At 45.4% G+C, this 20,775-nt stretch overlaps 1 protein-coding gene across 1 annotated transcript in view; it reads right to left on the bottom strand.

Annotated features, from left to right (window-relative positions):
- Positions 1–18,242, bottom strand: part of HTR3B (5-hydroxytryptamine receptor 3B) — a 71,195-nt gene extending 52,953 nt beyond the window's left edge. Inside the window, exons 1-2 of the mRNA XM_068242789.1 lie at positions 18,176–18,242; positions 6,494–6,666 (exon numbers count right to left, since the gene is read on the bottom strand). Coding sequence (XP_068098890.1) covers positions 6,494–6,628 — 135 coding nt within the window. The 5' untranslated portion in view covers positions 6,629–6,666; positions 18,176–18,242. The remainder of the gene's footprint in view (positions 1–6,493; positions 6,667–18,175) is intronic.
- Between the last annotated feature and the right edge of the window lie 2,533 nt (positions 18,243–20,775).

The following is a 20,775-nucleotide window of genomic DNA, read 5'->3' as shown; positions in this document are numbered from 1 at the left end:
ATGCAATATTATTGTTACTAACGGTAGCAGTGTACTGCTTATTATGAAATTAATGCAATGGCGGTACATGGGTAACATGATCATTGCTATTTAGTGTACAAGATACAGAGGCGCCAAAAGAATAAAAGGTAATTAAATGAACTTAAAAAACCAACTGGTTAAACAGAGGAGGCAGTGGTGGTCTTACCCCCTCCAAACAGACACAGGCAAGGACTGCGATTCAGACAGTCAACAATTTATTCGGAACTCGGAACTTTTTGGAGTTCTGAATAAATTGTTGACTGACTGAATCGCAGTCCTTGCCTGTGTCTGTTTGGAGGGGGTAAGACCACCACTGGCTCCTCTGTTTAACCAGTTGGTTTTTTAAGTTCATTTAATTACCTTTTATTCTTTTGGCGCCTCTGTATCTTGTACACTACATTGAGTCCACCCTGGGTGGAGGGTTGTTACCCTATTTTCCTGTCTACAGAGAGCGACTTTTTATTCCTGAGTGGGGTCAGGATTGTTCTCCCCACCTGCCTATACAGTGGTTGCCTATTGGTAACCCTGGTTTGTAAGTATAATTTTAACTTCTCATTTATTTTGTTGTCCCCAAGACGAATTACACTATTGGGGCTCTTGGTGTCCCTCTGCTTTATGATCATTGCTATAGTAATGTGTGTTGCGCTACTTGCGTAATGTACGTTACTATTGTAACACTTGCGTTAGTCGTGTACAGCAGGTTGTGCTAATAGCATAATGCATGGTACACTGCTGGCACTGGTCACTTTTATATTGCTGTGCTTTGCCTGTGCACAGCAATATTACCACCGGTTAGTGCATCAACCCCATTATTGCCTGCTTGGAAACAAGGTACGCATGCTAGATTAAACTGAAGCAGGATTAAATAATCTAGCATGCGGACAGGAGCCTCCTGAAGTCACAAGAAAGTTCTTTAGCAACAATGATAACAGATCTGATCCCAAAACACATTGTTCTCCTCCTTACCCTGCCCCTAGAAGCCGCCTTGTCATGCGTCCCGCGTCCCTCCTCCCCCTCCATAGTAGCAGACATGTCATTGGTCTAGCGGCGATGAGTCAGTACAGAACCAGGGCAACAGTACTCGTGTGTGTTTGACCAAGGATTAAAGAGACTCTGTAACAAAATTTTCAGCCTTATTTCTTCTAACCTATAAGTTCCTATACCTGTTCTAATGTGGTCTGTGTTACTGCAGCCTTTTCTGGTTGCACAGTGGCTGTGTTATCTCTGTTATATGATCTAATCTTCTCTCTTCTGTCGGCTGAGGCTGGAATGTGTGGAATGTGCTGCACTGCTTGTCTTTGGCAGACGCTATACACACCCTCTCCAAGCTCTGTATGGGTCAGAGACTGAGCTACTCTCAAGCCTATCACACTGTAGTTAGAAGCCATGTCTTTAGTTCGTAAACACTGCCTAAAAATGGCAATTACAAGCCAGGATTGCAGCAGGGAGTGGCAGAAACAGCACAGAGGGGTCCAGGAGAACATAATGAATAGAATGGTTTGCTTTTTATTGTAAGAATTTTAGAGTACAGATTCTCTTTAAGATTGGCTAAAGAGGAGCTGTCAGCCATGCTATCTCTGAAAAAAAAATCACATATATAAGTAGATAAATACTTGCTCTACTTACATAACATGTATTGCACTGTCCACGTTTTGATTTCAGTGATTTTCAGCGATTTGTCTACAGTAAAATAAATGAAAATCCTTCTTAGCATTTCCCATTCTAAGTGTGGCTATTTTGAAGCCAATCCTGATGTAATTTCCTCCCTTACTCTCCTCTGCCTGATTACCCACCCTCCACTATAGAAAGTGCATTGTCTCAGCATGAGAAGTATTGGCCAATCAGACAGGAACAGAGGTGTGTGAGGGAAAAACAGGAGGGAAAGAGGCTTCAAATCAGGCTGCATTAGTTAAGTCGGAAGAGGAAGTATAGAAGCAAAAAAGGACAACCTAGCATGCCATGCAACTTCCTTTTTTGCGCAACAAATTTTGTGTGTGCCAAATAAGAGTCAGGTAAACTGGGGAATGATCATTTATCAACAAGAAAAGAAATAGTGATTTTAACTTTTGGATTGCCTGGCTAGCATCCTTATTACTTGTTTACCAGACAAAAATAAAGAATTGTTTTTTGATTTTATGCCCAACAGTTACACTTTAAGATTATTTTACCAAGGGAAGTTGTAATGATCCCAAAACATACAGATAAGTTAATTGGCTCCCTCTAAAAAAAAAAAAAAATTGGCCCTAGACTACAGTACTTACACTGCATAATATAGACATATGGCAATGGTAGGGATTAGATTGTGAGCTCCTTTGAGGGACAGTTAGTGACAAGATATATATATACACTGTACAGCGCTGCGTAATATGTCGGCGCTATATAAATACTAAATAATAATAATAATAATAATGATGTTGATCTTTCCCTCTAATACTTTTAATTGTAGACTCTGAACAAGCATGCAGATTAAGTGCTTTGACTGAAGTCCGACTATATTAGCTGCATGCTTGCTTCAGGTGTGGGATTCAGACGCTACTGATGCCTGACACGTTAGCAGGACTGTTGTTTAAAATGAAATAAATATGGCAGCCTCTATACCCCTCTCACTTCAGGTGTCCTTTAAGGTACAGCAAGACTCAAGAGGTTGTACTTGATGGACACCTTTTTTTTTCATCCTAGATAACTAGACAAGGCATCATTTTACTGCAGAGAAATACAGAGCCTAGCTATGGGTCACCAAGTCATCAGAATTTGTAATGTAGGAGATTTTTTTTACTGCCTCAGCAAAGTGAAATTCTGTTAAGTCTCTTAAACTTTAGTAGTGAAATTAGCATCTGGTACCAACAAAATGAAATATGTATGTTTTATATTATACAAATTTCTAATTAGTATAACATTTAAATTTTTATTGCTCTGTACCATAAGCAAATAGAGCAGATATGCTGGCAAACACCATAAATTCCATGTAGGTAATGACTCAACACCACGTGCAATGCTATTTTACTAGTAAAGCACGTTGAGAACAAGAAGGTGTAGTCACTATGACTAGAATAAAGATATAGTTTATAGAAACTAAGATAAAAAAAACTAAGATATTGATATAAAATACAATATCTGCTAAATCGATGTTTTTTTTTTCTATTTCAAAGGTACCACATAGACCACTTATTTGGCGTCAAACCGGCAGAAACAAACCCTCTGATGATGCCGACCACACCAAGGTACAAGCCAGTCAAAGGAACACAACTGGTCACAAGGAAGGGATGGAGATGGTATTTCATGCAAGCAGTGATGGAACAGGGGCCTCTGTTTGACCTTGGTCATTTACAAAAAATATATATGGTTTCTTCTGTTTAAAATCTAAAGGTTTACTAAAGTGAGTTTATTCCATACCTTTGTCAAAAATCTTTTGCAATAAGCAGAGAATGCTGCAATTGATTACTTGTTGTCTTGTGTAGTTGTTCCTGGTTTATCTTTGATTAAACTGAACGTCACCTTCAGATGACACAAACAAATCACCAGCCTCTCTCGCAATTTTAATTAGTTGCTGAGTCATTAATCAGAATGTTGGAGAGAATTATATTACTCAGAGGTTTAGACTGCTGCTCTGCATAACAGACTATTTCTCAACAAAAGAAGGCTCTCTAGTTAGAACTCAACATTCAAGCTGGCAAGAGATCACAGTCATGTTTTTATCCTTATCATTGTTGTACTGTTAATCTATAGATAGATAGAATAAAAATGCTATAAAAGGCAGCAAAAAGATGTTTGATATTATTATTTTTTTGACAATTAAATTAAGAATGAGGCCTATGCTAATTTCAATTAGCCCTCCACTTCCACTGATCGCGCCACTCTCCTATCACTGCAACTCACTCGCTTTGCCGTTGCTATGACAGCAGAACTCTGTGAGCAAGTCAGGAGTCAATTTCATTGGCTCCTGACCCTTTGATCAGTGTGAGCCAATAAGATTGACTCACAGTGATCACGGGGTCATAAGCCAATGAAATTGGTTCCTGACAGGCTCACGGAGCTCTACTGTCATACCTACAGCAGGGTGAGTGAGCTGCAGCAGCAGGAGAGAGGCACAATTGGTGGTAGCAATGGGAGCATGTAGCGCACTAATTGAAATATACACCTTGGCTGGGATAACAGGTCCACCCATCCCTGTACAGCAGCAGAGGAAGATGTGAGATCAAGTAAGTGATAGCTGTTATTGGATGCAGATTATTGAAAAGACAATATATGGGTCCATGTGCAACAGTTCCCCTTCATTGATCTAAGTCCCCGTGTGAATGACCGCAGCCGTCTATTAGACGGCTCCACCAATCACAAAGACTGTCCACGCATCCCTTCCTTTATGCGTGCTAATACTACGCATGAGAAAGTGAGCGGCGAGGACATCTTGTGGCCAATAAGTTAAATAACATCTACATTTTTTTTCAATAAAGGACATGTTTTTACCTTGTTTTTACATGTAAAATTAACCCCTGACCTCCCACATTCCCCAGTAGCTACTAAAATAATAATAATAAAAAAAAAAGTTTCATAAATACAAAAATAAATAAATAGTTACCTTAGGGACTGAACTTTTTTAGTATGTATGTATAGTGGGTATATTACTGTTACTGTAACGATTGGTGTCAGCACGCAAAGAGAATCTGATTATTGGTGATCTGCAGTATCACCAAGAATGCAGATATATACCTGATTATTGATGATCTGCAGAATCACCGATAATACAGATATATTGCTAACCTCTGGACACCTAAGGTATGTGAGTGTTTGGTGTAACAGTAATACTTTGAGACAAGCACCTGCTGAGCAGGTGATCAGAAGCAGCCTGGAAACTGCTTTTGAGGACACAGGAACCTTCCAGCAGCCTGAGACTCTCCAAGGGGTGGAGTCAGGCTGGAGATGGGAAGGACCAGAGTGTGAGTGACACCTGAAGGTGGATGTCACTCTCAGAGCTGGAGACTATCTCTAAACGGAGAGATAGCTCTCGAGGTCGGGCAAGCCAGGTCGGCAACACACGGTCAGATAAAGTACATAGTCAGAAAACTAATTCGGTATCCAAGGCAAGCAGGGTTCGGCAACAGAGAATCAGATATGCGAGGTACCGAATCAGATGACAGAAGAGTGTTCAGAAAAGCAATAAGTCATAACAGATATCAAACAATGCCTAGTCTGGGTGTGAGGTCCTTAGTCTCTACACCCCGGAACTAGTCTGAAGAATAACAGAATGAATTGTACAAGTTCCCTAGTCTTTGGTGCAAGGTCCGTGGTCTCAGCACCCTGGAACTAGTCTGGAGTATAACACAGATGACAATACAGTTCCCTAATCTGGGTGTGAGGTCCGTGGTCTCTACACCCTGGAACTAGTCTAAGCATAAACAGAATAATAACACAAAGTTTCTGGCTCAGTGTGAATTCCCAGGGGCTCCTGGTACAAACACACTGTGAGATCTGACAAAGGTCTGAGTGCTTCCACGTAGTGATCGCAATGGCAGACAACTTGAGACTGGCCAGCAGCAAGTATATATGGAGCAGTGCTCTCCAGCACCGCCCCTGAATGATCAACCAATGGACACTTGCCCTGGCGTCAGCTGATCAGCGCGATCAGCTGACCTTCCCATTTTTAGCATAAGAGTACTGCCTCTCAGCGCGTGCACGCGTGTTCCTCAGCCTGTGTGCACTAACAGACCCAGCCACACCAGACCCACGCCGCTCCGCACAGACCGCTGCGCTGGATGCGGAATTACTGCTGTCACAGGCGGCGGCCTTTCCGCGTTCTGCCCTGCCACCAGATGCACGCGTCCGCGTGCAAACCGCCGTATTGGACGCGGAAACAGCCGCCTCCTCAGTACCAAACGTGGCGGGTTTTCCACGTTCTCTCACAGTTACTTTATAAATTATGGGCTTGTAATTAGGGATGGAAAAACTTGAAAAATGTACCTTTATTTCCAAATAAAATATTGGTGCCATACATTGTATGAGGGAAAAATTGTACACGTTGCAATAACTGGGTCAAAGCATGTAGCATGTATTATTTTAAAACTATAATGGCCGAAAACTGAGAAATAATAATTTTTTTCCATTTTTTCTTATTATTCCCGTTAAAACACAGTGACAATAAAAACATTCTTAGCAAAAAGTAACCCCCAAAGAAAGCCTAACTGGTGGTGAAAAAAAAACAAGATATGGATGGTTTTGTTGTGATAAGTAGTAATAAAGTTATAGGCAAATGAATGGAAGGAGCACTGACAGGTGAAAATAGCTCTGTTTTTTTTTTAAGGGGAAAAACCCTTCAAGGTGAAGTGGTTAAACTTAGTTGCACATGTCCTTCTTACTCCAGATCTAGTTTTAAGTCCTAATCTGCCAAATTGTCCATGTGTGTCCTACTGAACACGCCTGTGGGAATAGCAAAACATCAACATTTGTTTTAAATAATAAAAAGAAGACTAGAGCTTACAACATCAAGCACAGCATGGACAAAGAGATCAATGTACACGGTGGTGGCTTGTGTCCAGTTCTTCACTGGTCTGACACCTTTACTGTAGTTGACCAAGAGGTTTCTTGTCAAGTGAAGCAAACTGGAATTCTTCATCTGTGGATTGTCATCAGCATAGGATTCTGGTAAGGTGACTGTAAAGAAGCACATAACATTCAGCCTTTCAAACTAGAGAACAATATCCCTTTTCTTCTCCAAACACAAATAGAAGCCCAAAGATCTGTCCACCTTCATAACATGTAAGTTATAACATTTTACAATACATTTGTAAAAGAAAAAAAAAACTTTAAAAATCCAAAAATTTATAAAAGCAGATTGTTGGCTATAAAGGCATGATTTCATAGGACTGTCCTAAATAATGTTCTGCAGAACATATTCCTGCCGGTTTACACAGGCGGCAGGCAGCGTTGGGGCGGCCAGGAAGTTGCGTCGTCCTGTGACGTCTTTTCGGTGGCGGCAGTACGGAGATCGTCGCGATCGGCGTTTCTCGTCTCCGCAGGGGGACATGAAGCCGCGCCGGCTAGCCGTCCCCGGACGTTGCATGCGGCTTTTAGGGATGGCCGAAATGATGCGTTAAATCGGGATCAGAACGCCGCGTTTATGCAATCGACGGTAACCGCGCAATGCTAAATGCTCCCATTCACTTGAATGGGAGAGTTTAGCCGATGGGTCCCGAACGCTTAACGGTAGACGCCGCCAAGCGTCCGTGTGAAAGTATTATTTTATTTATAAATGATAATAATAATCTGTTACTGACATTTGATTCCCATAGCTAGCCATGCTGGAAGAGCCAATGACTACAGAGAGTAAGCTTATTTTTTGTTTGTGGCCACTTGACTCCCATGAAAAGATATGACAAATATTGACAAAAATGTGAAAACCTAGAATTGAACCCAAATGTAGGAAAAATGCAGCAGGCACTATGTTTGGAATCAGGTGTAAAATAGATCACATGACTACACAAATAAAACTAAAGGTGGCCACAAAAGATACAATAAAATGAACTGATTTTACAGCGCTTCGACAGTGTTGATCAGATACCTCATTATCCTATTCGAGTTTGGTCGAATTCGGATAGTAAACTATCCGAAGTCACTCGAAGTTCAATATCCGATGTAATCGAATATCCGATTCGACCTCGGATATCCGACGTCACTATCCGAGTCTGTATTCGAGTAAAATATTCGAGCTGGCCTTACATAGCTTGTAAAACTTGTTTGGAGGTCAATGATGCATGAAACCACCTTTTTTTTATGAAGAAAAACATCAAGTGATTAGGTGGTGATGTAGTAGTTATAAAAAAGGTATCAAAAATAGTAAATTAACTTCATGAAAAGTGTTTGCATGAGAAGGTGTGTCCAAAATGGTTTTAAGTTGAAAGTCTTCATTTACGTTGTCTTCATCTTCTTCTTCTATATCTTCTTCTTCTTCTATATCTTCTTCTTTTTCTTCTTCTATATCTTCTTCTTCTTCTTCTATATCTTCTTCTTCCTCTTCTTCTTCTATATCTTCTTCTTCTATATCTTCTTCTTCTATATCTTCTTCTTCTTCTTCTATATCTTCTTCTTCCTCTTCTTCTTTTATATCTTCTTCTTCTTCTTCTTCTATATCTTCTTCTTCTTCTATATCTTCTTCTTCTATATCTTCTTCTTCATTTTCTTCTATATCTTCTTCTATATCTTCTTCATCTTCTTCTATATCTTCTTCTTCTATATCTTCTTCTTCTTCATCTTCTTCTTCTATATCTTCTTCTTCTATATCTTCTTCATTTTCCTCATCTTCTATATCTTCTTCTTCTATATCTTCTTCTTCTATATCTTCTTCTTCTATATCTTCTTCTTCTTCTTCCTCTATATCTTCTTCTTCTATATCTTCTTCTTCTTCTTCTTCTTCTTCTTCTTCTTCTTCTTCTTCTTCTTCTTCTTCTTCTTCTTCTTCTTCTTCTTCTTCTTCTTCTATATCTTCTTCTTCTTCTTCTATATCTTCGTCTTCTATATCTTCTTCATCTTCTTCTATATCTTCTTCTTCTATATCTTCTTCTTCTTCTTCATCTTCTTCTTCTTCTTCCTCTTCTTCTCCATCATTTTATTATGTGTCTTTGTTTTCCTTTCTTTTGTAATATTTCTTTTACTTCATTTGTGGAAATATTTTATGTTAATAACACCATAGTTATATTTGTGTTGATGGCATAATAGGTAGGTAGTGGCACATTGCAAGCCACAGCGCCTTTTTCTGTGTACCCTGGCGGTGGTAAAACACAGACATGAGCAGGAGGAGGAAGTAGTTGCAGGCTTGCAGCTATTTGTAGTGTGGTGTGTGGTAATAGTCGGTCGTTACTCGGTAGGAGAGTGGGTGGGCAGGTAGCAGCAGAAAATAGTTCTTCTTCTGTTCTCCCTGGCAGTGGTAGCAGCACACAGACAGCAGAAGCTCAATGCAGCTACAGGAGGAGGAGTAATGTGTGTCAGGCAGTGTGATGTGACTGACATAATAGGCCCTGGTTCCTAGCAGTGGTTCCAGGGCCGTAAATTAACATCATGAGGTTCCAGACAGCGGTCGTGAAGCCCACATTGTGTCAAATACACAATTGGGACAGCACAGTTTTCAACCCGGACACCTCTAAAATAATTACATTTTTTTTTTCAAAATAATGCAGGCAGTGAGGCAGCTATTTTTGAGCGTAATAGCTGGTGGCGCATGGACAGCAGCACCTTGTAATGTGTTCCCTGGCAGTGGAGACACAGACAGCAGGAGGAAATATAACAGCAGGCAGCGTGAGGAGGATAAGTGTGTGGCAGACTGGCATTTGGCAGCATGCAGGAGGGCAGGCAGCGAGACATAGTAGGCCCTGGGTCCTAGCGGTGGTTCTAGGGCCGTAAATACACAGCATGAGGTTCCAGACAGCGGTCGCGAAGCCCACAATACACAATTAGGACAGCACAGTTTTCAACCCGGACATCTCTAAATTAATTACATTTTTTTTTTCCAAATTGAATGCAGCTATTTTTAAGTGTAATAGCTGGTGGCGCATGGGCAGCAGCACCTTGTAATGTGTTCCCTGGCAGTGGAGACACAGACAGCAGGAGGAAATATAACAGCAGGCAGCGTGAGAAGGATAAGTGTGTGGCAGACTGGCATTTGGCAGCATGCAGGAGGGCAGGCAGCGAGACATAGTAGGCCCTGGGTCCTAGCGGTGGTTCCAGGGCCGTAAATACACAGCATGAGGTTCCAGACAGCGGTCGCGAAGCCTACAATACACAATTGGGACAGCACAGTTTTCAACCCGGACACCTCTAAAATAATTACATTTTTTTTTTCAAAATAATGCAGGCAGTGAGGCAGCTATTTTTGAGCGTAATAGCTGGTGGCGCATGGGCAGCAGCACCTTGTAATGTGTTCCCTGGCAGTGGAGACACAGACAGCAGGAGGAAATATAACAGCAGGCAGCGTGAGGAGGATAAGTGTGTGGCAGACTGGCATTTGGCAGCATGCAGGAGGGCAGGCAGCGAGACATAGTAGGCCCTGGGTCCTAGCGGTGGCTCCAGGGCCGTAAATACACAGCATGAGGTTCCAGACAGCGGTCGCTAAGCCCACAATACACAATTGGGACAGCACAGTTTTCAACCCGGACACCTCTAAATTAATTACAATTTTTTTTTTTCAAATTGAATGCAGCTATTTTTGAGTGTAATAGCTGGTGGTGCATGGGCAGCAGCACCTTGTAATGTGTTCCCTGGCAGTGGAGAGGAGACACAGACAGCAGGAGGAAATATAACAGCAGGCAGCGTGAGGAGGATAAGTGTGTGGCAGACTGGCATTTGGCAGCAGACAGGAGGGCAGGCAGCGAGACATAGTAGGCCCTGGATCCTAGCGGTGGTTCCAGGGCCGTAAATGAACATCATGAGGTTCCAGACAGCGGTCGTGAAGCCCACATTGTGTCCAATACACAATTGGGACAGCACAGTTTTTCAACCCGGACACCTCTAAATTAATTACAATTTTTTTTTTCAAATTGTATGCAGCTATTTTTGAGCGTAATAGCTGGTGGCGCATGGGCAGCAGCACCTTGTAATGTGTTCCCTGGCAGTGGAGACACAGACAGCAGGAGGAAATATAACAGCAGGCAGCGTGAGGAGGATAAGTGTGTGGCAGACTGGCATTTGGCAGCAGGCAGGAGGGCAGGTAGCGAGACATACTAGGCCCTGGGTCCTAGCAGTGGTTCCAGGGCCGTAAATACACAGCATGAGGTTCCAGACAGTGGTCGTGAAGCCCACATTGTGTCCAATACACAATTGGGACAGCACAGTTTTCAACCCGGACACTTCTAAATTAATTACAATTTTTTTTTTTTCAAATTGAATGCAGCTATTTTTGAGTGTAATAGCTGGTGGTGCATGGGCAGCAGCACCTTGTAATGTGTTCCCTGGCAGTGGAGAGGAGACACAGACAGCAGGAGGAAATATAACAGCAGGCAGCGTGAGGAGGATAAGTGTGTGGCAGACTGGCATTTGGCAGCAGGCAGGAGGGCAGGCAGCGAGACATAGTAGGCCCTGGATCCTAGCGGTGGTTCCAGGGCCGTAAATGAACATCATGAGGTTCCAGACAGCGGTCGTGAAGCCCACATTGTGTCCAATACACAATTGGGACAGCACAGTTTTCAACCCGGACACCTCTAAATTAATTACAATTTTTTTTTTCAAATTGTATGCAGCTATTTTTGAGTGTAAAAGCTGGTGGGGCATGGGCAGCAGCACCTTGTAATGTGTTCCCTGGCAGTGGAAACACACAGACAGCAGGATGAAATACAACAGCAGTAGCAGCAGCAGCTGTATGTGTGTGTGCCAGTCGTCACTTCATGTCCCCCTCTCGCCAACAACAGGGGCCATGAATTCGCCTTCCACCCAAGCCTGGTTCATTTTGAAAAACGTCAGTCTGTCCACAGACTTGTGAGACAGACGAGATCGCTTCTCAGTGACGACTCCACCGGCTGCACTGAAGCAACGCTCTGACAGTACGCTGGAAGGGGGGCAGGAGAGCACTTCCAGGGCGTACTGCGCAAGCTCGCTCCAGATCGTCAGGTGCTTGACCCAATACTCCATAGGATCAACAGGGGCCACGCTGTCAAGCCCACTGAAGGACCCCATGTAGTCAGCCACCATGCGGGTCAAGCGCTGCCTGTGACTGGAGAAGGATGCTGCTGCAGGCACCTCCTCTCTAGTCCTTGGCCGCTCTACACTGATGTAGAGCTCTTGGGTCAGAGACAGCAGGTCTGTGGTGCGCGTGCGCTTGCTGCTGGTGGATGCAGGCACCTGCTGCTGCCTCTGTGCTGGCTGGACAGTGGGGGTGGATGGCTCAGGGAAGGCTTCCTGCAAGCGCTCAACAAGGGACAGCTGTAATCCCTCATTTGTTGCGCACGGTCTCCTCCTGCAGGCAGGACCTGGCTGAGCTTCCCCTTCAGACGTGGGTCCAGCATCATGCAGATCCAGATGTCCTCCCTCTGCTTCATCTGGATCACCCTTGGGTCCTTGCGCAGGCACCTCAGCATGTGCGCTGCCATTGGTAAGAGTCTGGCCCCGTCTGTTGGCACATCATCGGCATCCCCAGAGCCGAGAGTGCTGTCCTCCTCTTCCTCTGCCCCCTCCACCTCATCCTCTCTCCACCCCCGCACCAGTCCAGCTGCGCTCTGCTGCTCCCCCTCATCAGCAGCAAGGTCAGGGACCTCCACCAACTCCGAGCCCTCCTCCTCAGAGGTGGCCTGTGAAGCTGCCTGCAGCTCCTGCTAGTACAAGGCTTCCGCTCCCTCTTCCAGCAGTGCATACAGGGCCCAGTCCAGCACACACACCATGGGCACCCACTCGCACACCATTGCATGGTCCCTGCTCACCATGTTGGTGGCCTGCAGGAAGGGTGCCAGGACTGAGCACACCTGCTGCATGTGCCCTCAGTCCTCCGTGGAGATGATGGACGGGAGGTTGGTGGCGGCACGCCCAGTTGCAGTGAGGGAGGCAACTGTTGCTCGTGCAACGTACTGGCTGACAGCCTGCCTCTGTTCAACCAGACGCTCCAACATCGCCAGGGTGGAGTTCCAGCGAGTTGGAACATCGAGCATGAGCCGGTGCTGTGGCAGGTGCAGCTCCTTCTGCACCTCTTCCAGGCTCGCCACGGCTGCAGGTGAGTGCCGGAAATCATGCACAACCTTCCTTGCCGCCTCAAGGAGTCGGTCCATCCCCTGGTAGGTCCGCAGGAACTTTTGGACTACCAGGTTCAGGACGTGCGCCAGGCAGGGGATGTGCTGATTGCAGCAACCAGGTTTGCCCCATTGTCGGACACCACCTCTCCGACTCTGAGGCCTCTGGGGGTCAGCCAATTCCTCTCCTGCTCTCGGAGTTTGGCCAGGACATGGTTCGCCGTCAGTTTGGTCTTCCCCAGGCTGACCAATTCCAGCAGCGCTTGGCAGTGGCGGGGCTTCACGCTGCTGCTGAGGCGGGGGGTTTGGGCTGGTGTGCCGGAGGATGGAAGCGGATCAGAGGAACCTGCTGCTGTTCCGCTGACCCTGCATGGTGGCACCACCCACTGCGTTGTTGGTGCTGCTGCTGCTCTGACAGTGTCGGCCGATGCTGCTCCCCCCTCCTCACCCCCTTCCACCAAGTTGACCCAATGCGCGGTGAAGGACAGATAGCGGCCTGTCCCAAACCGCCTGCTCCACGAGTCCATGGTGACGTGGACCCGTTGACCCACCGCATGCTCCAGCCCTCTCCCGACATTGGCCATCACAGAGCGGTGAAGTGCAGGGATGGCCGTGCGTGCAAAATAATGTCGGCTGGGGATTGGCCAATTGGGGGCTGCACACATCAGGTGCGCACGCATGTCGATCCCCTCCTGCACAAGGGAATAAGGCAGGAGTTGGGAGCACATGGCCCGTGCCAGCAAGCCATTCAGCTGCCACACGCGACGACTGCTGGGAGGCAGAACCCTGACCACCCCCTGGAAGGTGTCGCTGAGCAGGGTCTGGCGAGGCCTTTTGCTGGCATGGCAAGCAGTGGAGGGAGCAGAGGAGGCCACTGAGGACTGGCTGCCAGAACAGGCCTCAGTGTCGGCGGCAGGAGTTGCAGAGGGAGGAGGAGCAGTGCGTTGCTGACGCACTCCTGCGGCCGACGGCTTCGCAGTGGTGGCGGGTCTGCCACTGCCACTGCCAGCTTCCTTCAACTTCACAAACTCCTCATGCTCGTGAAAGTGTTTCCCTGCAAGGTGGTTGACCAGAGAGGTGGTGCCAAACGCAGAGGGCTCCTTCCCTCTGCTGAGCTGCTTGCGGCACTGGTTGCAGGTGGCATACTTGCACTCCAAATATGGAAGGGTGAAAAAATTCCATATTGGGGAGGTGAAGTTGCCCCTTCGGCTGGAAGGTGCTGCTGCCGCTGGTCTCCCTGTGGTGGTTGGGGGGGGGGGGGGTTCTTGGTGCGGCTGGTGGTGGCACTGGCAGGACTCGTCTCCTGATCAGCACGCTGTGTGGCCTGCATACCACGCCCACTTGTGATCTTGCCCATGCCTGCGATGCTGATCCTTCTAGCAAGGCCCACAGACGCATCCTCCTCCTCCTCCTCCTCAGAGCTGATGACATCCCCACTCCCAGGACCTGGCACCCAGTCTTTGTCCTGCTCCCTGTCATCATCATCCTCCCCCTCCGCAAACATGTCCTGCTGGGATCCCCCAAACTCCCCTTCTGCATGCATGGGCGGATGGACAGTCACCACTGTCTGACTGTCCAAAGCATCATCCCCCAAAATGCCCATGAGCATTCCTTCCTCTGCCAATTCTTCTGCAACAGCACTCCATACCTTCTCTGTGCTTGGGGTTCATAAGACGGTGCTGAGTGACAGGGTGCTGGTGTCGCCCGCTGGGGCTGGAGAACTGCACTCCTCCTCCTCTCCCCAAGGCAGTGCTGGGCGGCTGCTGCTGCTCTTGCGAACAGGAGTGGTGGCGGGGGTGGAGGACTCAGTTCCAGAGCTAATGGTGGCCTGCTCATCCACCATCAGTTCCACCACAGCGTCTGTGTCCTTCTCCTCAATAGGACGGCTATGACCTGACGGTGGGAGGAACATCTGGGCCACACGCTGCTGCTGTGTCTCTGCAGCATGACTCCCAGCTGTTGGGCGGCCAAGGCATCCACGGCCAGTGGCTAATGGCGGAATAGCCACTGGTGCAGACGCAGAACTGCGCATGGTGGTGGCGCGGCTGCCACGCCCACGACCTCCTCTCTTGGCGATGCCCTTGCTGCCCTGGCTGCCCCTGCCCAAACCGCGGCTGCCAGTTCCAGACATTGTATATTTTTAATATTATACAAATGAAAAAAAAAACTTATGTATGTAAAGGCGGGTGGGACAAGTGGGGTACTTTAATGGGGTGGGACTGGTGGTGGTGGGTGTGTGAGGTGACGGACAGGTGTACTGTACTCTACAGCAGAGATCGGTGTAGCGCTAACGAGAGAGTGCGCACTGCGCACACTAAGACCCTAGCTGACGCTGACTGACGGTGTCAGACTGCAGTACAATTCAGCAAATACACAATAGAAGTAGTGATATATATAAACAATAGGAGGATGGGTGTAGCACTAACTGGAGGGTGCGGACAGCGCAGATGTGCACTGCGCACGCACACTAAGACCCTAGCTGACGCTGACTGACGGTCCCTAAACACAGACTAGAGTACAGTGAGTAGTGTACTAACTAAACAATAGAAGAATCGAGCTAAATAGTAGAACAGGTGTGACTAGATTACTAAGAGCAGATACAGCAGGACAGGTATAGCAGTAAAGCTGGGCCTTGCTAACTACAAAATAGTACAATAATCTATCTAACACAGAAGTAGTAGTACAGTAGAGTAGGACAATTGAGAGCACAGGTAAGGTAGAGACTAGACCACAAAGCAGGGCAGGCTGCCTTGCCTAGGCACAGGGCCTAGCTGCTGGCTGCAGGCCTGCAGCAGCACCAGTGACAGTCTCCCTCCCTAGTCCCTAATCACACAAACTAAACTGCCTAAAATACAATCTATCTACAATACAAAGCAATACAGTTGAAGATCAAGTGTTGGAGTGTAAAAATGCTAGGTTTAGAACAATGGCAATGCACTTGCACACAGACAAAAAGCACTGGAGCAGTTCTCTCAGTACAATCAGTCAGTAAGTCGCAAGCAGGACGAGTGAGGCAAGATGGCGTCTGCTATTTATAGAGGGAGGCTTGGCCAGGCTCCCCCTCTGTGATTGGCTGCAGTCAGAGGGCTGTCAGAGGGCTGGGAGCCCTCTGATTCGCTTGTGAGGACTCGAGGTGACGTCTGGCGTGACGCTATCCGAGCTCGTGATGCTATCCAAGCTCGGATAGCTCGGATATCTCCGGATATCTGATTGCTATCCGTGTGCGCTCGGATAGCACAGTCCGGATAGCTAATACTATTCGAGCTCGGTATTCGAGCTCAAATAGTGAAAAAAGAGCTAGGATATCCGAGTAACTCGGATATCCTAGCTCAGATGAGCATCACTACGCTTTGATAAAACAATCGTTTCTACAGAAAAATCTATTTTTTTTTATTCAAGTAAAAATTCAGATTTATTCATTTATTTATTTCTTGATCAGGAGTGGTGGAAATGTCTGATCATTTTTTTGCAAGAATGTATAGTGTGCGGTAGATTGACATTTTCGTAATGCAGAGAAGCAAACAATTTTTTCAGAGTTTTCAATCTTTTTTTACATAATTGTGGAAAAAATTAACACACGTCCATTTGTCCATTGGTCAGATGTATCAAATGTTACAATCAATCAGAAAAAAATAATTGTAAATCTTGAATTGAAAATAAATGTAAAAAAATGTATGGTGTGTGGCCACCTTAAAGGAATACTTAAGTCATTTAAAAAAAATGACTTTTACTCACCTGGGGCTCCCCTCAGCCCCCTGCAGCTGAACGGTGCCCTCGCCGTGTCCCTCCGATGCGGCTGGTCTCGCCGGCGGCCACTTCCGGTTTGGCCGTCACCGGCCGACAGGCTGTGAACGCGGCTGATTATCCGCGTCCCCGGACGCAATAGCATTGTAGAAGGCACTATTGCGTCCGGGGACGCGGATAATCAGCCGCGTTCACAGCCTGTCGGCCGGTGACGGCCAAACCGGAAGTGGCCGCCGGCGAGACCAGCCGCATCGGAGGGACACGGCGAGGGCACCGTTCAGCTGCAGGGGGCTGAGAGGGAGCCCCAGGTGAGTAAAAGTCATTTTTTTTAAATGACTTAAGTATTCCTTTAAAACTGATTTTAATAAGCAACCAGATGCCTTTTTATATGCAAAATATGACCTCCTATATGCTATGCAGAAAAAATGTAATTTTAAAAAAATAAAATGAATGAAAAAAACAGGTGAGATTAAAGAGAGAAGCACTGTGGCCCAAATGCAATTAACTTTTTCTCCTAAGTTATCTTCTAGGAGATAATTTTCATATTCACTTAAAAAAAGTACCTAAAGTTGGTAAAAAGGTACTAGCAAAATTATTTTCTTGCTTGCTTGTAAAGGGCATTTTATGACAAGGTGTGAAAATATCTCCTAGAAGAATTGCAATCTAGGCCAGTAACTACCATACTAGAAACTTTGGGCTCAATTCAATTCACTGTCTCTCATAAGTTTTCTCCTTGGAGAAAATGTTTCATCTTTTTAAAATAGGTATTTTGCAATAGGTTTTGTGCAACTGAAAAAAGGACCAAAACGTAAGTGAAAAAGTGCTTCCAAAATTATTCTGAGCATTGTCTTGCTTGCTGGTGACATAAAAGGCATTCTATTTATAATATAAGATGTGAAAATTTAATCCTAGGAGAAAATTTAGGAGAAAAAGTAAATTAGATTAGCACTTAATTCTTTTGTCTGTGGTTACCATATGACCTTGAAAAATAACATATCTCAAAAAGTATCTGTGTAGATAGGAATATTGCAGCAGTGACGTTAAAATTATTTAGCTACAGATGCTTGTAAACACGAGCATTACAGGATTGAATTTACAGGATTGTATAGGAGACAGATGAGTGATTCAACTGATAACTGCAAAATGCTACATTTTTGAGTTACTTAGATGGCAATTTATGGAGTGAATTCTCCTATCAGTAAGGGAGTCAGATGGCATGTTCTCAAGCTGCCTGTTGTGGCCATTTTGAAGGGATATCGTTCCCATTCTTGAAATGTCATGCGTTTTACACATTATAGAATGCTACAGGAGGAATATGGCCCTCCCCAATGCAACAAATGGACTGAGACCTCATGCGGGGGAGGGGTAGCAGAGTCAAGAGATAGGACCTCATCATTACAGTTCTGCTATTCAGTGTCTAAAATATGAGAAACAGAATAGTGTTAATTAAACCAGCAGGCTTTACTTATATCCAAAATAAAAGTTTAGGGCCGCTGGTTCATTTAAGCATGTACAATAAATTATTGAGTAGTTGTAAAAAAATCACTTACCTGATGTAAAGATGATCAGCATTGTTAAAAATATAAACTCCATCTGAGGAAGTTTGTAGGTCAAACCACGGTGAACAGCTTGAGGCTAAGCAAACTGATGCAGTCACACAAAATGATATGCAACACACACTTCAAGGCCCGAAGACTGAAAAAGTCTACAGTTACCTGTAAATGAGCAATTTGCCCATTTAGCCTCCTTGTTCCGAGTAATCTCATTAAAAGTCTGATTACATCTTCTCCGAACAAGACAGAATAGAAGATACCACAAGTCCTTGGAAGGCACCAAATGCACAGCTAATTTGATTTCATGCAGATCTTTTACCTGTGGCTTAGGTCCAGGCGGAAGTACCGAGTCTCATTTGGCTAGTCAGAAAGTCTAAAATAGCATCTGGAAGAAAAAGATAACCTTTTCTACGATCACAGTGTACTAATAGACGGAACTAAGAGAACTTGAAGAGTGGATGGTCCTGCAGAAATATAAAATCTATATTTATGTGCCCAGAAGAATAAGTGGGACTTAATTTCCACATTATTGCTGCCCTCTTTAGAGCAGATCATATGGCCAGACACAGGCAAATGCAAAAAAGGTCTTTCTCAGCTTTCATCCACAGCCATCAAAGTTCTTGTTGAGGACATATCTGAAATTTACGGGAACACATTAAATTCACATTGCTGCCATTTATAAGCAGTTAAAATAACTATAAAGCACTTGCAAGCATGTGATCTTGAATTATTTTTCTTGAATGCGCTCCTGAATATGTTATATCATTTGTTGTAATTAATTGTTGAATACCATTTTCCTTGCTCATAAGCTGCTGTGAAAGATGGTAGAGATAGTTCACTAGGCTCAATTTATACTTACCCAGGGCTTCCTCCAGCCCCAAGAGCAGCGCTGAGTCCCTCCTTCGCTGTCCTCTGAGGTCCCTCCGTTAAGCCGATATGACTCCCGGTAATCCGGGTAGTCACGGCCTTCTGCACATGCGCATCTTGTCCACTCACGCACCGCTCATCACGCTCCCATCCCCTGGAGCGTTCTGCACCTGCACAGTAGTACTAAGCAGGCACAGAACGCTTCAGGGGACGGGAACGCGGCGTGGGCTTGCACGTGCCCGAGCCGCACATGCGCAGAAGCCCATGACTGGCGATGCCTGACCAGGATTACCGGGAGCCATACCACCAGAACAGAGGGTCTGAAGTGGTTGGTGAGGGAAGCCACAGTGCTTATGGGGCTGGAGGAAGCCGCATGTAAGTATACATTAGCGATAGCGTACCATCTCTGGTACACTTGTAAAGATCTTGTAAAGAGCTTGTAAAGATCCAGACCAGGTATGAGCGGAGGCACTCATACCTGGTCTGGATCTTTACAAGCTCCACATATTGCCTGATGATGCGGGATGTAACCTGTGAAACGCGTTGCTGGAGTATACTTGAATAAACATATTTTTCAGTGAATAACTGATTGTGTGTCTACTTGTGGGAGGTAAGTCCACCACTTCCTCCCCCTTTATAAATAGTTTTTAACTATTTTATTCTTATCTGGCAGCTCCGTTTTGAACAATTGTTTATTCTGTTGTGAAATGGGTTCTTTCTCATTCAAATGTTTTCTGTTTTCTATGCCTGCAATAAGTTTGGTTTATATTTGAAGGCTTTAAAGTGAACCTGAGACAGAATAAAAGAAAGAATCAATACTTACCTGGGGCTTCCTCCAGCCCCATGAACTCTGGTGCCTTCCTCACCGCCTCAAGGGTGGCTCCATTCCTTTGTAATAGCGCATGGTAATAGGGCTTCAGTTGTGGCATGTGTGGCCCAGCCACGAACTTTCCCCCATCGCAGTCCCATTGCCAACTGAAGTCCTATTACTTGGGGCTATTACAGAGGAACAGAGCCAACATTGAGGACAGTAAGGGAGGCAACAGAGTTCATGGGACTGGAGGAAGCCCCAGGTAAGTATTGACTCTTTCCTTTATTCCAACTCAGGTACACTTTAAGTCATCAAGATCAATGTTTTTATTTTATATATGTTTTTATAATGATAATTGACTACTGCCTTTTCTCCTCACACTTTAACTGGAATCCATATTTTTAATGTTTTAATTTTTGATGGGAGAGGGTTAAAGGGTAATTGAAGTGTAAAGCTTGCCTGAACCTTGCCTGTCTACTTACTATTATCTGCTGTATGGACCGACTCTTGCCTCCCTGACCATTCTCCTGCCTCATCCCTTATATCTGTCTGATCTTAAGTGTATAACCTTTGGCTTGCTGACTGCGAGATTGCAGGGCCAGTTATAGTAACAATGAGGCCCCAGGACAAAATTAACCCAAGGGGCCCCCAACAGACACCTCTCGACCAGAAAAAAGGCATTAGGGACCCTTTGTTGCAACCAAGTTTCCATTTCGGGTGCCTGAGCCGGCTGCTGACCTCCCTCCCAATTTAGCTGTGCTTCCTGGGACCCCTGCAGAGTCTTTGGCAGTGTAGCATCTCACTTGCCCACCAGCACAGTCGAAACTCTACTCAGACAAAGACTTTGCAGAGGCCCCGGGGCCCTGGGGCGATTGCCCCCTTTGCCTCTATGGTAGCGCCGACCCTGCAAGATTGAATACGATTCTGATTGACAGTCATCTGATATGGTCTCATTATGGACTTATCTGCTTGTCTGAAACATTTTAGCTGCTGTTGATGTATGCTGAGACTAAATTAAATGTATATAATTCATGTTGCACCTATGGGTATGTAACAGATCCCTATCTACACTTGTACCCAAAGG

The sequence above is a fragment of the Hyperolius riggenbachi genome, chromosome 6, assembly GCF_040937935.1.
Source record: "Hyperolius riggenbachi isolate aHypRig1 chromosome 6, aHypRig1.pri, whole genome shotgun sequence".
NCBI classification, from domain to species: Eukaryota; Metazoa; Chordata; class Amphibia; order Anura; family Hyperoliidae; genus Hyperolius; species Hyperolius riggenbachi.
The sequence above is the reverse complement of the archived record's forward strand: the minus strand, read 5'-3'. Positions and strand labels throughout refer to the sequence as shown.